The 14,378-nt window shown below is 44.1% G+C and overlaps 1 protein-coding gene across 1 annotated transcript in view; it reads left to right on the top strand.

Annotated features, from left to right (window-relative positions):
- Window positions 1–10,647: 10,647 nt before the first annotated feature.
- The window catches only part of PKDCC (protein kinase domain containing, cytoplasmic), a 45,118-nt gene continuing 41,387 nt past the window's right edge, over window positions 10,648–14,378 (top strand). The window contains exon 1 of the mRNA XM_034764483.1: window positions 10,648–11,529. Coding sequence (XP_034620374.1) covers window positions 10,849–11,529 — 681 coding nt within the window. The 5' untranslated portion in view covers window positions 10,648–10,848. The remainder of the gene's footprint in view (window positions 11,530–14,378) is intronic.

The raw sequence follows: 14,378 nt of genomic DNA, 5'->3' as shown, positions 1-14,378 counted from the left end.
CCTCAGAAGAAATTCTAGAAAGTCCATGCAGACTAATAACCAGAGGTGTACTTTAAAGGCAGTGGGCCAGATCCAGCTGGTGTAAATTGGCTTCATTTATGAAGCTGTGCAATTTACACCAGCTGGATCTGGCCCACTGCCTTTAAAGTACATCTCTGGTTATTAGTCTGCATGGACTTTCTAGAATTTCTTTATTTCAGATTGTGTTGCTAGTGAAATAGCTACAAGATCCATCATAGAGCAGGTGAAAAGTCAAATGCTTACAGGAGAGAATAAGGAGAGGCAGCATGGTCCAATGGCTAGAGCACTGACCTAACAGACAGGAGACCTAGGTTGGTTTCCTGACTCTGCTGTGTGACTTCAGACAGTCATTTCACCACCTTGCCTCTGTTTCCCCTCTCAGTCCTTGTCTGTCTTGTCTACTTAAACTGTGAGCCCTTTGGGGCAGGGACTGTCACAGATGCTGTGTTTGCACAGCACCCTATACAACAATTGTGGCCTTCCAGTGGCACTGTGGAAATATCAGCTGCCCCAAACTCTGACAACCCAGGTTTGAGTCCCTAAGTCCTTACACACTGGGTGACAGCTGAGACACTTCTGAAACTTAGCTTCAAGGTAGAAAAAGGAGCTTTTACTCTTCAAGGGGGTTCTATCATTAGTAGGGCCCTACAAATTCACAAAGGGGAGGGATAGCTCAGTGCTTTGAGCATTGGTCTGCTAAACCCAGGATTGTGAGTTCAATTCTTGAGGGGGGCCACTTAGGGATCTGGGGCAAAATCAGTACTTGGTCCTGCTAGTGAAGGCAGGGGGCTGGACTTGATGACCTTTCAAGGTCCCTTCCAGTTCTAGGAGATAGGATGTAACAAGGCCCTGATCTCAGCTGGGGCCTCTGGTTGCTCATGTAGAGTAATAATAACAGAGATGAAAGAGGATGATTTTTCAAGTAATTTTTGTTGTTTTAGAATAATTTACAGGCCATGTCAAGCCATTTTTCCTCTGTCTTTCTGAGTTGCTTTTGTTTTCAAGAATAGTATCCTTGGAAATGACCCATTGGTTAAAGACATAATCATAAATCTCTGTGGAAAACAACAGTTCAAATGGTCAGGGATATTGTTGCCTTCATTTGTCCATTTGAGTGAGAGGGCAGGGGAAGGGAAAGTGAGGGACAGAGAGCAACAGCAGTAATAAGATTACTGAATTAAACAGCCCCTTTAAAAACTATTGTCCTAGATTATCAAGCCAAAAACCAATAATACTTCAATTGCTGAACAATATTTTTCTTTGTATCACAAACAAGTCTACAGTATGTGAAAAGCATTAGTGCATATGAAAGTTTATGACTATACCACTCACAGCTATCAGGATTAGCAAGACAGAGCCATATCACACAGTGACACAAATACCACAAAAATTACCATCATTAAACTATTGGAAAAACCAGTAATATTCAGAACTAACCCAAAATCTCAGTAACAGTGAGTGCAGCCCTCATCAGCCTGTGTGTTTAATTGAATATTTTCTTTTCTATAAGTTACTATTATTATTTATGTATTTACTATTTATAATACAGCTGTGTCTAGAGGCCCCAGCCAGGTGGGCTCTGTTGTGCTAGGTGTCATACAGACAGAGAGTAAAAGTGCTTGTCCCAAAGAGCTTACAGCCTAGTTTAAGCAGTGTGGCAGACTGCTCCCAAGTCATTCCCAAAAGCCTGAATACATGCATTTTGAGATACTCATGAAACATGGGACTGGATGGCAGGAGATGATCACTCAATAATTGCCCAGTTCTGTTCATTCCCCCTAAAGCATCTGGCACCTCCCACTATCGGAAGACAGGCTACTGTGCTAGATGGATCATTGGTCTGACCCAGTATCGCCATTCTTTTATTCATATGCTTTAGGGGCCTTGGCATGGCGGAGAGGGAGAAGCTCCCATGGAAACACGCTGCTGCTTATAAAGAAAACTGCTGAGAGATTTCATGATGACTGTTTCCACAAACTGTCAGAGGAGCATGCCAGGTAGGTGTCCAGCCCTATTCATATGGCATGGGAAACACTGCTGCATCTGGGCAGGCAGGGGCTGGGAAGAATGATTTAGAGGCAGTGAAGGTATGTGTGGATATCCTGCTTGAGATCCATGTGATCTGGCAGATCCCTCAGGTCTGTGCATATGTCAGGACATGCTCAGTTCCTCTTATCAGGGCTGCTCAGGTTGGGTGGGAGGAGGGGGAGGGGGAGGGCAATTTGTCCTGGACCCCTCATTTGAGAGAGCCCTCAAACCAAGTGGCATTTTGACCTGGCACATGCGGTCTCAGTGCCACTCAAGTTTGGCCCAGCCACTCCTCCGTCATGATGGAGAGGCAGCTGGGCCAAATTTGAGTGAGTGGTGTAGTGCCTGGAATGGGGAGACAGGCTTCCTCTGTGGGACAGAAGACACCCTGTGGCAATGCGGGGGTGGTCGGGGTGTCAAGAAGGGTCACATGCCCCTCCCTAGATGTGGGAGGGGGCACATTCAGCAGGGAACTGCAACAGCGAAAGGAGCAGAACACGGGGCTGGCATGCTTGTTCTGCCCCAGCCCTTCCACGCAGCTGTGTCTCCTGGGGTCTGTATAGTCCCGCTGGAGGACAGGGCTGGGGGCAGTACTAGTATAGCTGCACCAGAGGACAGGGCTGGGAGTGGTACAGCCGCGCTGGAAGAAATGCCGACGTGGGGCCACCTTCCTTTCACCTGAAATCAGTACCCGGCACAGCGGGAGGACATAGGGCTCTCCCCCCGCTCCCCAGGTAATGTGGGATGAGGAGGGGACGGGGAGAGCACAGGGGCCCAGGCTGGGGCAGGGCAGGAAGGAGTCATGTGGGGAGTCACAAGGGGAGGTCACGTGCCCCCCTTTAACTGGTGCCTCCCTTGTGTCCCTCACGAGTCAACCATTTCAGATTTTGCCCCAAACCCCCAAAAATCTCTCTGTGGCCCGGCTTCTTATGTTTCTCTGCCAATCCTCTAGTGCCAGGGGAACAATACAGTGCTACAGTAGCTCTTCAAAGACTCTAAGGTGCCACAAGTACTCCTGTTCTTTCTTCAAAGACTGTTTGCATTTTTTGCTCCCTACATATTTTTGCATATGGTCCCATCATTTTATTAAAATCCTATTGAAGTACCTCAGAAACCTGCTCTTGACCTAGCTCACATCATTTTTTTTATTGACATCAAATTTTGCCACTTCACTGTTCACCCTGTCTTCCATGTTATTAATAAAGTATTAAACAATATTGGTCCTAGTTCTGATCTCTAGGGCACCACACCATTAATCTCTTTCAAGGCTTAGAATTGGCCATTTATTCCATGGCCATTTATAACTAGATTTTAATCCATGACAGGACTTTACCTCTCACTCTGTGGTTACCAAGTTTCCTTAATAGCCTCTTGTAAGAGAGTTTATCAAAAGGCTTTTGAATGTCTAAATAAATTATATCCTTTGGTTCTCCTTTACCCACTATTTTATTAACTCTTAGAATTGTAAAAGGTTAGACAGGCAAGATTTATTCTTATAGCTGCTATGTTGCTTTGTCCCGATCAGTTACTTTTCTGGGCGTTTTATATTTCTCTCTAGATTGTAAACACCTCACAGCAGCAACTGTCTGTGTCTTGGACCCATACCAAGTATACTGTCAATGTTTAACTAATAACAACGGTTCATGTAATATATTAGTGACTTTATCAACTACCTTCTTGTAATGAAGTAACGTTTATTAGTCTATAATTCCCAGGGGGACCCAGGCACTCTCTCTCTGTCTAGGTACTTATATGACCTCTATCACTGTAATACCTGAGTCCCTCACAAACATTAATGCATTTATCCTCACAACAGCTCTGTGAGACAGGGAAGCATTTACATCATTTTACAAATGGGGAACCCAGACACAGAGAATTCCCCCTTAGAACTGTATGGAAATATAGATATGCTGTAAGCCACCAACCATTTAACTCACTCCCCAGATAAGAACTGTGTGCATAGCAAGAGAAGAGTCATCACAATTCCTAAAGTGAATATAAGTGACTGCTCCCAAATCTCTTTCCTCCAAACTCTTTTGATCGAAAATGGAATTTTCTGTTGGAAAAGTCCTGAAGGGTACCTCCAGTACAGGCAAAGTCCAAGCCTTCCTTTTTTGCAACTTTCTATGCCAGCGGGATTCTGCTGGCTCGGCTAGTGACCATTTATTTTGAATTCTCAGCACATTTCCAGCCTTTCATGATGCATTTTTTGCTCTAGCCAGAACTAATAAAATTGGCTTCCTCTGAGCTTGTTTCAAATATACATGAGAGCAGGTTTACTGAGAAAGTGGCCAAATGAAATCATGTCTAACGTGACTGTGTAAGGCACTGTATAATTTACTTCAGACTCTCCCATAGGTTAAAGCCCAGAAAATAGTGCAGAAAGACTGTATAAAATGGTTCTGAATATAACCACCTCAACTTTATGCTTGCTCCCTCCTAATAGCCTGAGAAAAGGAAGAGATGCTGCATGCCTGAAGGCTGTCAAATCTGGGCTCTGGCAAACAAAGGAATGGGAGAGCATTCCAACACTGAGGACTCTCACAGAGAAGGTTGAAGGCTCTTGGAGCCAGACTTCCAAAAGCGTACAGCCTCCACAACTGAGGATGGATTTTCAAAAAAGCTCAACTCCCATTCAGACACCAGAATACGTGTTTAGACATTCAAATGATACACCTGAAAGTGTCACCTTGGGAGCTGTTGGGTGCTAAGGGCTTTTAAAATCCTGCTCTTACTCAAGTACCTCAGTGGGAGCTGAGCTCTTTTGAAAAAATGTCCCCATTTGTGGGCGCTGACAGGGCTCTTGAAAATGAGGCCCTGAACTTTTTTGAAAATCTGGAATTTGGTCTTCTGGAACTTGATTCAAAGTCCAATGGCAAAAGTTCCTTCCTTCCTAAATTCCTATATGCCTTTTTGAGAGTGTTTGTATGTCTGTATTAAACTTCATTAAAAACAGCTAGCTACTGAGAAATGTTAGCTTCGCAAAGGAATTCTTAATTCCCTATACAGTCCATTATGAAGCTTATCATGATGTATCATAGTTCATTCCACAAAGGTTCATGTTGTGAACACTGCCCAAAAGTTAGCACAAGTGTAGGACAGAAAATGTTTATGCAAACATTTGGGTCTAGCAGATCAGAAGGCATCTAAACTTTTATTTCCCATCCCCAGTCACTGGAACACAAATTTTTTCTTAGGTTCAGCCCTCCAAGACTGCTATGGTTCCTGGAGCAACAAAGTGATTTCCCCAAGGAGCAGTCAATACATTGCCACAATCTTAATCTTATTTAGCATGGTAGCATGGTTTTAATTTTTCTGTGTTTGATCCCACAGCCTTAGGAATATTGATAGAAATAGGAACTGTTAAGATCAAATAAAGAGCAGTCTTCTGTAAATAAAAGAATAAACTGCAGCTTTTAGCCTTTCTGCAATGTTCAATCTTTTCCAACTGTGCTGTTGAGATAAAAGGCTAGAATGTGAGCAGAACTGTTAGCAAATGCCCAAGCCTGTGATGCCTTCTGCATTCACTATTGCAAAAGTTTTGGTTATAGAGAACAGATAAAATCTATTCAGAATTTTCTTGGTGGGGAAAAAAAATCTGTCTCAGAACATAAAAAATGTTTTGTCTGCCTAGTTTTAATGCAGATTTATGAATTTCTGTTTCACCTAAATCAAACCCTTCCCCCTTGGCTTCCACTGAGCCCTGAAGTGTTAAGAAGTATGTTTGCTGTTCCCTGCAGCTCATTGTTGACTTTAGTCAGTAGCTTTGTTTATAAATCCTTGTTGATTTTTCTCCCTGCATAGTTTAATTAGGTAGACTACAGACAGCTGGTCTCAGCATACTCTTGATTCCTAGATTGTGTTTTTAACAACACTCCAGTTTATGTAGCATAGGTACTATGCAATAATCAGTGACAGGCCCAGAATGGGTTGTAATTAGAAACATCGAATAAGTTTTCTGCCTTTTGAAATCTGTCTCTTAACATCAAAGTGTTCCACACAAGTCCTCTTCCAGAGTCTGCTTCCATATCTAAATGAGTGATGTATTTCATGGTGTCTGTCGGGAATGATATAATGAAGAAAACTGGCTCTGAGAGAGGCCTGATTTAAAAAACAGCTGGCCCACTTGAATGTGTTTGGAAGCATCTGTTTGCAGTTGTATTTTTTCCTGTAAACTTCATAAACAAGGCACAACATAATGTCAGATATTACACTTAGCATGCATGCACCAACAACCCAGCGTCAGACCCAAACAAATTATGTGCTTGCAAAGTTGTCTGCAACAATACACCCAGGAAAGCAAGGCAATAAATTCATTTTGCAGGGGCGTTGTTATTAGTGTTACACTATGCTTACTATTCAAAGGTATGAATGTTCCCTGCTTTAAACAAGTTCTCCCAGCATAACTAACCCTTTGAGGCAGAATATGAGCAGTGATGTAAACTTAAAGGACTGATCACAAGGTCTGAAACAAACTAGTAATTCACATCCAGGAAAGCAAAAGCACTGCCGGGTGAGAAAATGACACAGCGGTGGGGTGCTGAGACAAAGTCTAAATGTGTGCGTGTTTAGGGGGGCAAGAAGGAAGAGGATCTGGATACTCCCAATCCCCCTCGTTCTGGCTGCTATCCTGTGAAATGGTTTAAATCAGCCTTAATAATGAAAAGCAGTTAAAAGTTCATTTTTGCTCCCAGCAGCAGGAGGCCCTTGCAGAAGACCAGGCAAGAACAACCCTTCTCCCACACAGGCAGATTTACATTCCTCCCCCCAAACCACCCACAGGTAAAATTGTAATGCAAAGTACCTGGCTAAACAAGCTTCCCTTCCCTCCCTTTCAATGAGGCAGTGTTTGGCCTATTATCTGATAGAAATCTTCCAGAGGGAGGGGGCTGGATTGTGAGCTCTCAGGGGCTTTCCGTTGCTCGTCTGTGAAGTTCGATAATCCCGCGCTAAATGGTTTGTGCGATGCAAACGTGAGGATGGTAAATAGCTGTTGGGTGTCTGCAAAGAACGCGAGCGATCCGGGGAAAGCTCTAAATTAGAACCCTGGAGAAGACTGGGCTGATAAGACAACCCTCGGGGCTGCTGGGGGGAATGAGGAGGCGGAGAACCGTGAGGTAACCTGGCCCACTGATTCCATGGTGCAGTTTGAAGAGATTGCCCGATGTGCTGTAATCAATGCCTGGGAAAGGCATTGGACTGAACAGGCAGTGTCGGTGTTTCTCTCAGATCACAGCACTTAAATCCATCCCCAAGCATTTGGGGGTGAATTAAGATTGTAGCAGTGATTCTTGACAGGAGCTAAAATAAAAATGCAACCCAGAGCTAGAGAAGTAAGGATTTTAAAAGATCAGCTGAAAATCGGTTCCCCGAGTCTGAGAGCTTTTCCATCCTAGGGGAAGGTACCGCCTCAGTTGTAGCAAGCAATGGGGCTGGATCCTTTCTATACTGAAGTCGAAATAGCTATGCACTTCAGTGGGAGGAAGATCTGCTCCAGTAGGTTTGCCTTAGTAGTTCAGTGTTTTGTCCTCTAAGAGAGATGAATCTGTAACGTTGAAATCCCGGGAAAACAAAGTAAGAATTTAGCCCACCCCTCCTAAACCTCACTATTTTCACCGGACAGAGTCTGTCTAGGCCCTTGAATGTTACTGGGCAAATTATAAACCCAAATAAAACTGAGTTGGTACAATTAGTATATACAGGGTTTCCTTCTGCTCTTCGTTTCTCCAGTTTCATAAACGCTCCAACTTTACTCATGTACTTACATCTTTGGAACAAATGGGAAAATTGGTTTAAAATCAAACATATCATAAAACTGCGTAAAAATTATATTTAAATTATTTCTGGACGAATGGGAATTATTTCCCCATATAGCTCTGGGAGAGTCTTTTATTTCTGCCGTAGAGTGGGTCAGAGACTTGACATTGTGGTCGGAGATCTTTGATTGGTGATTGCTTAGTGGTTATCTGATCCGGAATGTAGATGGGTCCAGGTACGCGCACGATTCACATTTATATTATTCATTGCACTAAATTAGCCCCAGATCGAGCATTATATAGCATCGGAGACAGGTGTGGCTGACAGATCAGAGTGGGAAGGCCCTGCATTAACCCAGGTACAATATATTTAGTTGTATGCGAGTTTCAGATGCCTAGTATTGTAATGTAATGTAATAAAAAGGAATGGATTCAAAGGTGCTTGTCGCCCGCACATCCCATTGAAATCAACGGGAGTGGCAGGCATTCAGCACCTTTGAAAATACGGCCAGTCGTTATGATCAGAGTTATGTTGCAAGACATGATCACGGGTCAAATTCTGCTCTCACTTACATGACTGGGAGCAGGCTGTGGTATCACTGAGGAGAGAATTTTGTCCGGGATGACAATCAGATAAGAATGGAAAGAATAAAAAAATGAGATACATCACGCACCGTTGGGGTGTTTTATGTCTTGTTACTTGCCATCCAACTACACAAAGCTTCACCCCGTTGCTGTGTCCGGCAATAAGCTTGCCGCTGACTGAGGGTGTGTTGCTGGTTGAGCATTCAGTTGCAAGGAACAGTAGGTGGCGCTTAACTGATACAGTATTTATCTGGCTTTTGCATGCGATCTCCTCTCAGTCTCCTTACACAGCTCAGTTCTGCTCACATACAAAGGCTGCAATGGCCACAAAGCTAACGGGACAGTATGGCATGAGAACACCGCAAGGCGTTCAGGAAATGTGCTGCAGGCTATTTAATGGCTTGTTAGACCCACACCTATTTCAGACAAGGTCTCTTTACTGGTAATTTATTGTCCTCATTCTGAGGCTTTCACCATGTTTGACATTAACTCTTCCATTTGCTCTTGGTATTATGTTTCAAGCCTGACTGTACAGCCACTATTAAAATATGTCAAAATTAGGCCTCATTAAAAGCCATTTGATCTGCTGGCTGCTTCTCATAAACTTGTAATTCACCCTCAGGACAGTTTTATTACAAGTGACTGACGGTTCTTAGTTAAACCAGTGATTGAAAAGATTACATTGTAAACGTAAACTGAATCTTTTAAACTCTCCCGATTATCTTGACTATATAGGCCTCTTATTAATATATCATGTCTCTTGAAAACAGTATTCCTTATGAGTCAGCATGCAATCATTGACTCAGTATCACGTGTAACACATGCAACAAAAATGGACAAACAACAGGCTTTGGATTTTGATTAATTACAAGCCATACAAAGTATATTGCTTTACTTTCTACTATCACCGAAAATAAATGCTTTCAAGCATCAGGCACACGCGCCTGTGAGGGTAAACGGAATTTTTGTAGCCGATGTGTATTATCTAAATGACTCGTGCTTTAAATGACCCCCTTCCTTTATTGGAAATGGTTCTTCTTTTTGCATCCCGGTGAACTTTAGCTCGCAGTCCCCCCTAGACTCTTTATGGCTTTTCTTTTGTTGATGTGCTTTTCTTTGTGACGTTTCTTGGGCCGATTGTATTTGTTAATTAGTTGCTAACAGCATCGTAATGTGGGCTTGATGGATAACCATGTCATTAGCACTCACCCCTGCAATTCACATCTCCAGCAGGGCAGGGGCTACCCCATGTTGAGACCATGATTTGTAGATCTAGTCTAGAGTGACACAGCTAACCTATCTCCTCCGTTGCTTCCAGTTTTCATCTCGAAATCACATCCCACTGTTCTTATATTATCAGTAAATTTATGATTAGCCAGAGTTTGATCCTGCCAGAGGACACAAGGCCATTACTACTTCCTGGGTAATGTTGTACCATCTTATTGCGATGAGAGAGAAAATATATACACCACCTCACGCAGACATAATGAATTAGATGTTATGTATCTTAATCAGATTGCTTTATTTGTAAGGTAACCAACTGCAAGAAAATATGTGGAAAATTCATCGGCAAAATCTTCCCTTTGTGTGCCTACCCTCACTTCTGTATTCCTGTGCGAGCTGCTTTCTGAGCTCTCAAGCACTGGCTTCTCAACATGTGACTGGTGTGATGCCAGTTCAGCCAGCGCTGTCAAACTGGGAGAATGGGAACGAGTGATCTTGAACAAACAATTATGGGTGAGATTTTAAACGTCTCGTTCAAATAAACACCCACCAGGGTGGAGGGGCGGGGTGAGATAAGCCTTCATCACTAGCGGGGGAGATTTTACTAATGAATCCCAACATGAAGGCGCCTCCTTCCCACAGCAGCAAGGAGCCGCTGGCAGTTCTGGTTCCGCTAAACCTGCCTCCCCTGGCTCGGCGGCTCCTGCCAGAAAAGTGACTTCACTAATGCTACCCCTACCCCGGCCCCCGGGTGCGGGATCTTGTGTATAGCGCGGTTGGCCAGCCCAGCCCCTTCCCCACTCTGCAGAGCACACCGTTATCATTTCGGTCCCGCCTATTGCCTGGCCGTGCACGGGAGCAGCGGCTGAGCCTGGGAGTTGTAGTCCTGACTTCCCGGCTATCAAGCGGCGGTGGGGAGCGTCATTCGAGAGACTACGTTTCCCAGGGCCCCCTGCTGCTCCGCCGGTCCACGGGCCGGGCTGGACTGTCAATCAGGGGACGTCAGCGAGCCGAGAGCGCTCAGGGTTATTACCCCCCCCCCCCCCCCACCTCGCCTCCGGGTCCGGCTAATAATCCGCGCTCCAGCAGCTCATGAGCAGGGAGGCAAGTGTCAGGCTGATGTGCCTGAGCGGGGCGAGGGCCGGCGGGGCCACGTGAAGAGGCTGCGGTCCCGGGGAGCCTTTTCCGCCCAAACCTGAGCCCGGGGGGAGAGCGGAGAGGTTGGGGCGCTGCGATGAGGCGCAGAAAGATCGCGGTGGCCGCCGGCTGCTGCCTCTCCTTCTTGCTGGGCACTTTGCTGAACGTGTTGTTCATCCCGGGCTTTGATCCTCACCAGCAGCAGCCGCGGCGCGGGGTCACCCCGGCGTTTGCGGGCTCGCCTTTGTACTGGCCAGCGGAGGACCGCGAGAGCCAGCGCTTGGAGTTAGCCCGGCAGATCAGGGAGCGCTACGAGGAGGTGGTCCGCTACCAGAAGCACCAGGCGCCCGCGGCTGCTGCCAGGCGGCTGGTGAGACCGCTGGAGCGGCGGCTGATGGACCTTGCCCAGCAGCGGACCTCCTCGGAGCAGACTCTTCGGCTGGAGAAGGGGAAAGCGCCGCAGGCTGAAAGCCGCGGGGGCTCCTATCCCGAAGCCAAAGTAGACCTGGCTCTGAACCCCCCTCTGCTGGGATGCCGAGACATCCACAATGTCACCAGCCTGCATTACTTGGGCTCCGGCTACACCAAAGCTGTCTACAAGGTCGTCCTGAACCGCACGCTGGCCGTGGCGCTGAAATCGGTCGATTTTGGGGGGCACGACATCGAGAACTGCGTGAAGCAATACGCGGCGTTAGAAGATTGCTACCGGCTAGCCTCCTACAAAATCGTCAAGGAGATGATCCTCTTGCAAAGGCTGCAGCATGCCAACATCCTCCAGGTAAGCCCAGAGGGCTGGGGCGCCATGGGGGTCGCTTGGGCTCTTTGAAAGGAATTACAGGTAGCTTTTGCAGATCGGCTGGACGTGACACGGTAGACAATGGTCATCTTTAGGGTTTCTTTAAAAATGCCTGGGCTTGTACCAGACAGCGAGTGAAAACCAGCCAAGGTATACAGATAGGATGTGGAAAAATGTGTCAAGGGTTTATTTCTCACCACAGGCAACCTGTTGGCGCTCTTCATACCAAGGGAATAAAAGTATGTAGTAACCGCAGAGAGGGTTGTATATAGGGTGGAGCTGATTGCATTTGTGATCTGTATGAAAGAACTAGAAAGCTTTGATCTTGATATACCTATAACACTGCTGTTCCTGGCCTTGCGTACCGAGTGATTATAGTACATCGAATAAATAGTATTTGACTATCACTAATGTCAGCCCAATGGGTCGAAAAATGTTATCTTGTGTTAACAAGCCTCCCTCTAAATACAAATGTAACATTCTTTGGACAAGTATAGTTATAACATCCTTTGAGACTAATGTTTATCGAGTCAAATAAGTTACTTTAGTTAATGTTTTCTAAAGATTTGTAGATATTAGTTCATCACATTTAAATTTTATATACACAAAATCCCTTCTGATCTATCATCTATACAGATCTATAGTTTCTGCTCTTTTCTAACAACTCTTTACTTATAATACGGAGAAGTTAGGAAACCTTTATACACAAACGCTCAACAGACATACATGCACAACTAAAGATATTGACTTCCTCTCTGAAGTGATTCATTCTGCCAGATTTACCCTGGCCTGTATACCAAAGCAGTGGGGAAAGATTAGTAATATTATACATTTTCATTCTGCTAATTGGTGCAGAAGTAATGTCATTATGGGAGCAGGCGTATAGCTACGCCTGGCCTAGTAGCCTTTTCTGATTGTTCTTTCACCTAAGAAAAAAAAAATAAAAAAAAATTGTGATGTTGGAAAGCGAAGGAAGCGTAAGAAGATATAAACTCCCTCAAAATACATACAATAAAATGCTAACACTAATCAATACAAACGACAACTCCCCTTCCCCCCCCCCCGAATATTATGGGAATGGAAACGTGATTGTTCCTCACCTGGCACTGTGGTCGTTATTTAGGTTTATTGTGTAACTTATCGTGTGAATCTTAAATACACAGAATCCTGGCAAATGGAAGATTAGAAGGAGTATTAACTGTAACAGGGCTCAGTATTATTCTTACTGTACACTGACATTACTCCACTTGCCAAAAATGTTGCATCGTGCGACTATTACACCTCCACATTAATTTCAATGTGCCCATTTGGATTGAAATTCCTGTTGAATTTCGCACAGTGTGTGGAACGTTGATGAAAAAATAAAACAATATTAGAACGTGCGTTTCCCGTAGCTACTTTTTAAAAGAAATCAAATAGGCAGTTTTTGATTTCTTCGGTAGCAAAAGGTACCAATTCCCCCATAAGAACTAAAGGTCGAAATGAACAGAACGGTCAATTTTCATACACTGGAAAGGCCAGATGCCAGTTTAATATCGCCTCTTCCCCATGAGTACATGCAAAAATTGGGATTGGGAAGTCAATTTCTTTCTTGATTTCCTGGGATAAAACTGGAGAAAACATTTTTTGTAGCTCTAGAATAAAAAATCAACAACCAACTAAATAAAGCGTTTGCTATTTATTGCCTCCATGCTGCCAGGTATAACTATAACACATAATGAAAACAACATCTCGCACACTACACTACAACTTCTGTTAGAGGTTTTCAGTTACTCCATATGATGTAATACATCCTCATAGGAAGAAATTCAAACTAATCACTGTAGTGCAGACTAGGATATCGATAATAGCTTGACAGTAGGAAATAAACTCAATTTTTAAACATTGGTTTTCAAGATTTTTCTCTTATTCCGTAGAAAGCAATCCAGTGTTTCTACAAGTTAGCAAAACTGATGATTTATATTAAACATGTTAGAATTGCAGATTCTCTGGTTTCCTCGATGGGTTTTAATGATCGTGCTGTATTCCTTTCACATGTTATTCAAATAGATACTTTCATCGTATGCAGAGAATAATTTGGAAATAATTAGTCATCTTCACAAAATGGAAACCAAACTTCTGTCCTGCATTATCTATGCAACGAGCAACAACAACAAACTTCAGTGTTTACACATGTGTAGACACTAGGGTTCCTTTAAACTGGGATAGGCATTATGGAACATCTTATTGAAAAATCTGTTCACGATCAGTGATTGCTTTTTGTAGCAAAGACTAGAGGAAGCGCTGTCAGTTAATTCCCCTGTTTGCTGAAGGCTGGTGGACCGTATAATAGGTAAATGAAGTCAATCTTCTTCATGTCACATTTTCCTTGTGAGCAGTCACGTCATGTAGAAAGTGTAGAAACACATGAATAGACGCTTCTAAAAACGCCAAGTAGAAAATACACGCCCAGCCTCTGCGCTGGGAGAATGTTCTAATGAGCAAAAATCCCTTGTGTTAATTATGTTTTCATAAATGACATGCCATCTAATTACAGAATAGATTAAATTTAAATCAGAAACATGTTTTCCGTTTGGCTCCGATTCTTTCTTTATTATTATTTTGGCTGCCCGCTGTCTCTTCAGACACTAGCAGAATTTCCTTTGGACTTGGCTGCTCTGATCAGATTGCAAATGCGCTAGAAAGGAGAGCTGCGAAGCCACGTACATCGCTGCCTTTTTGTTTACCCTAGTCCATTCATTGCGAATAGCGCGGGGCGAGGTCACTGCCGTGAGTGAACACTAATGTTTGATAAGACCTCACCTTGCAAAGCGACTATTAAAAACCCGACA

Source organism: Trachemys scripta, chromosome 3, assembly GCF_013100865.1.
Source record: "Trachemys scripta elegans isolate TJP31775 chromosome 3, CAS_Tse_1.0, whole genome shotgun sequence".
Taxonomy (NCBI): domain Eukaryota; kingdom Metazoa; phylum Chordata; order Testudines; family Emydidae; genus Trachemys; species Trachemys scripta.
Note: the sequence above shows the minus strand (reverse complement) of the source record. Positions and strands in the feature narration are given on the sequence as shown.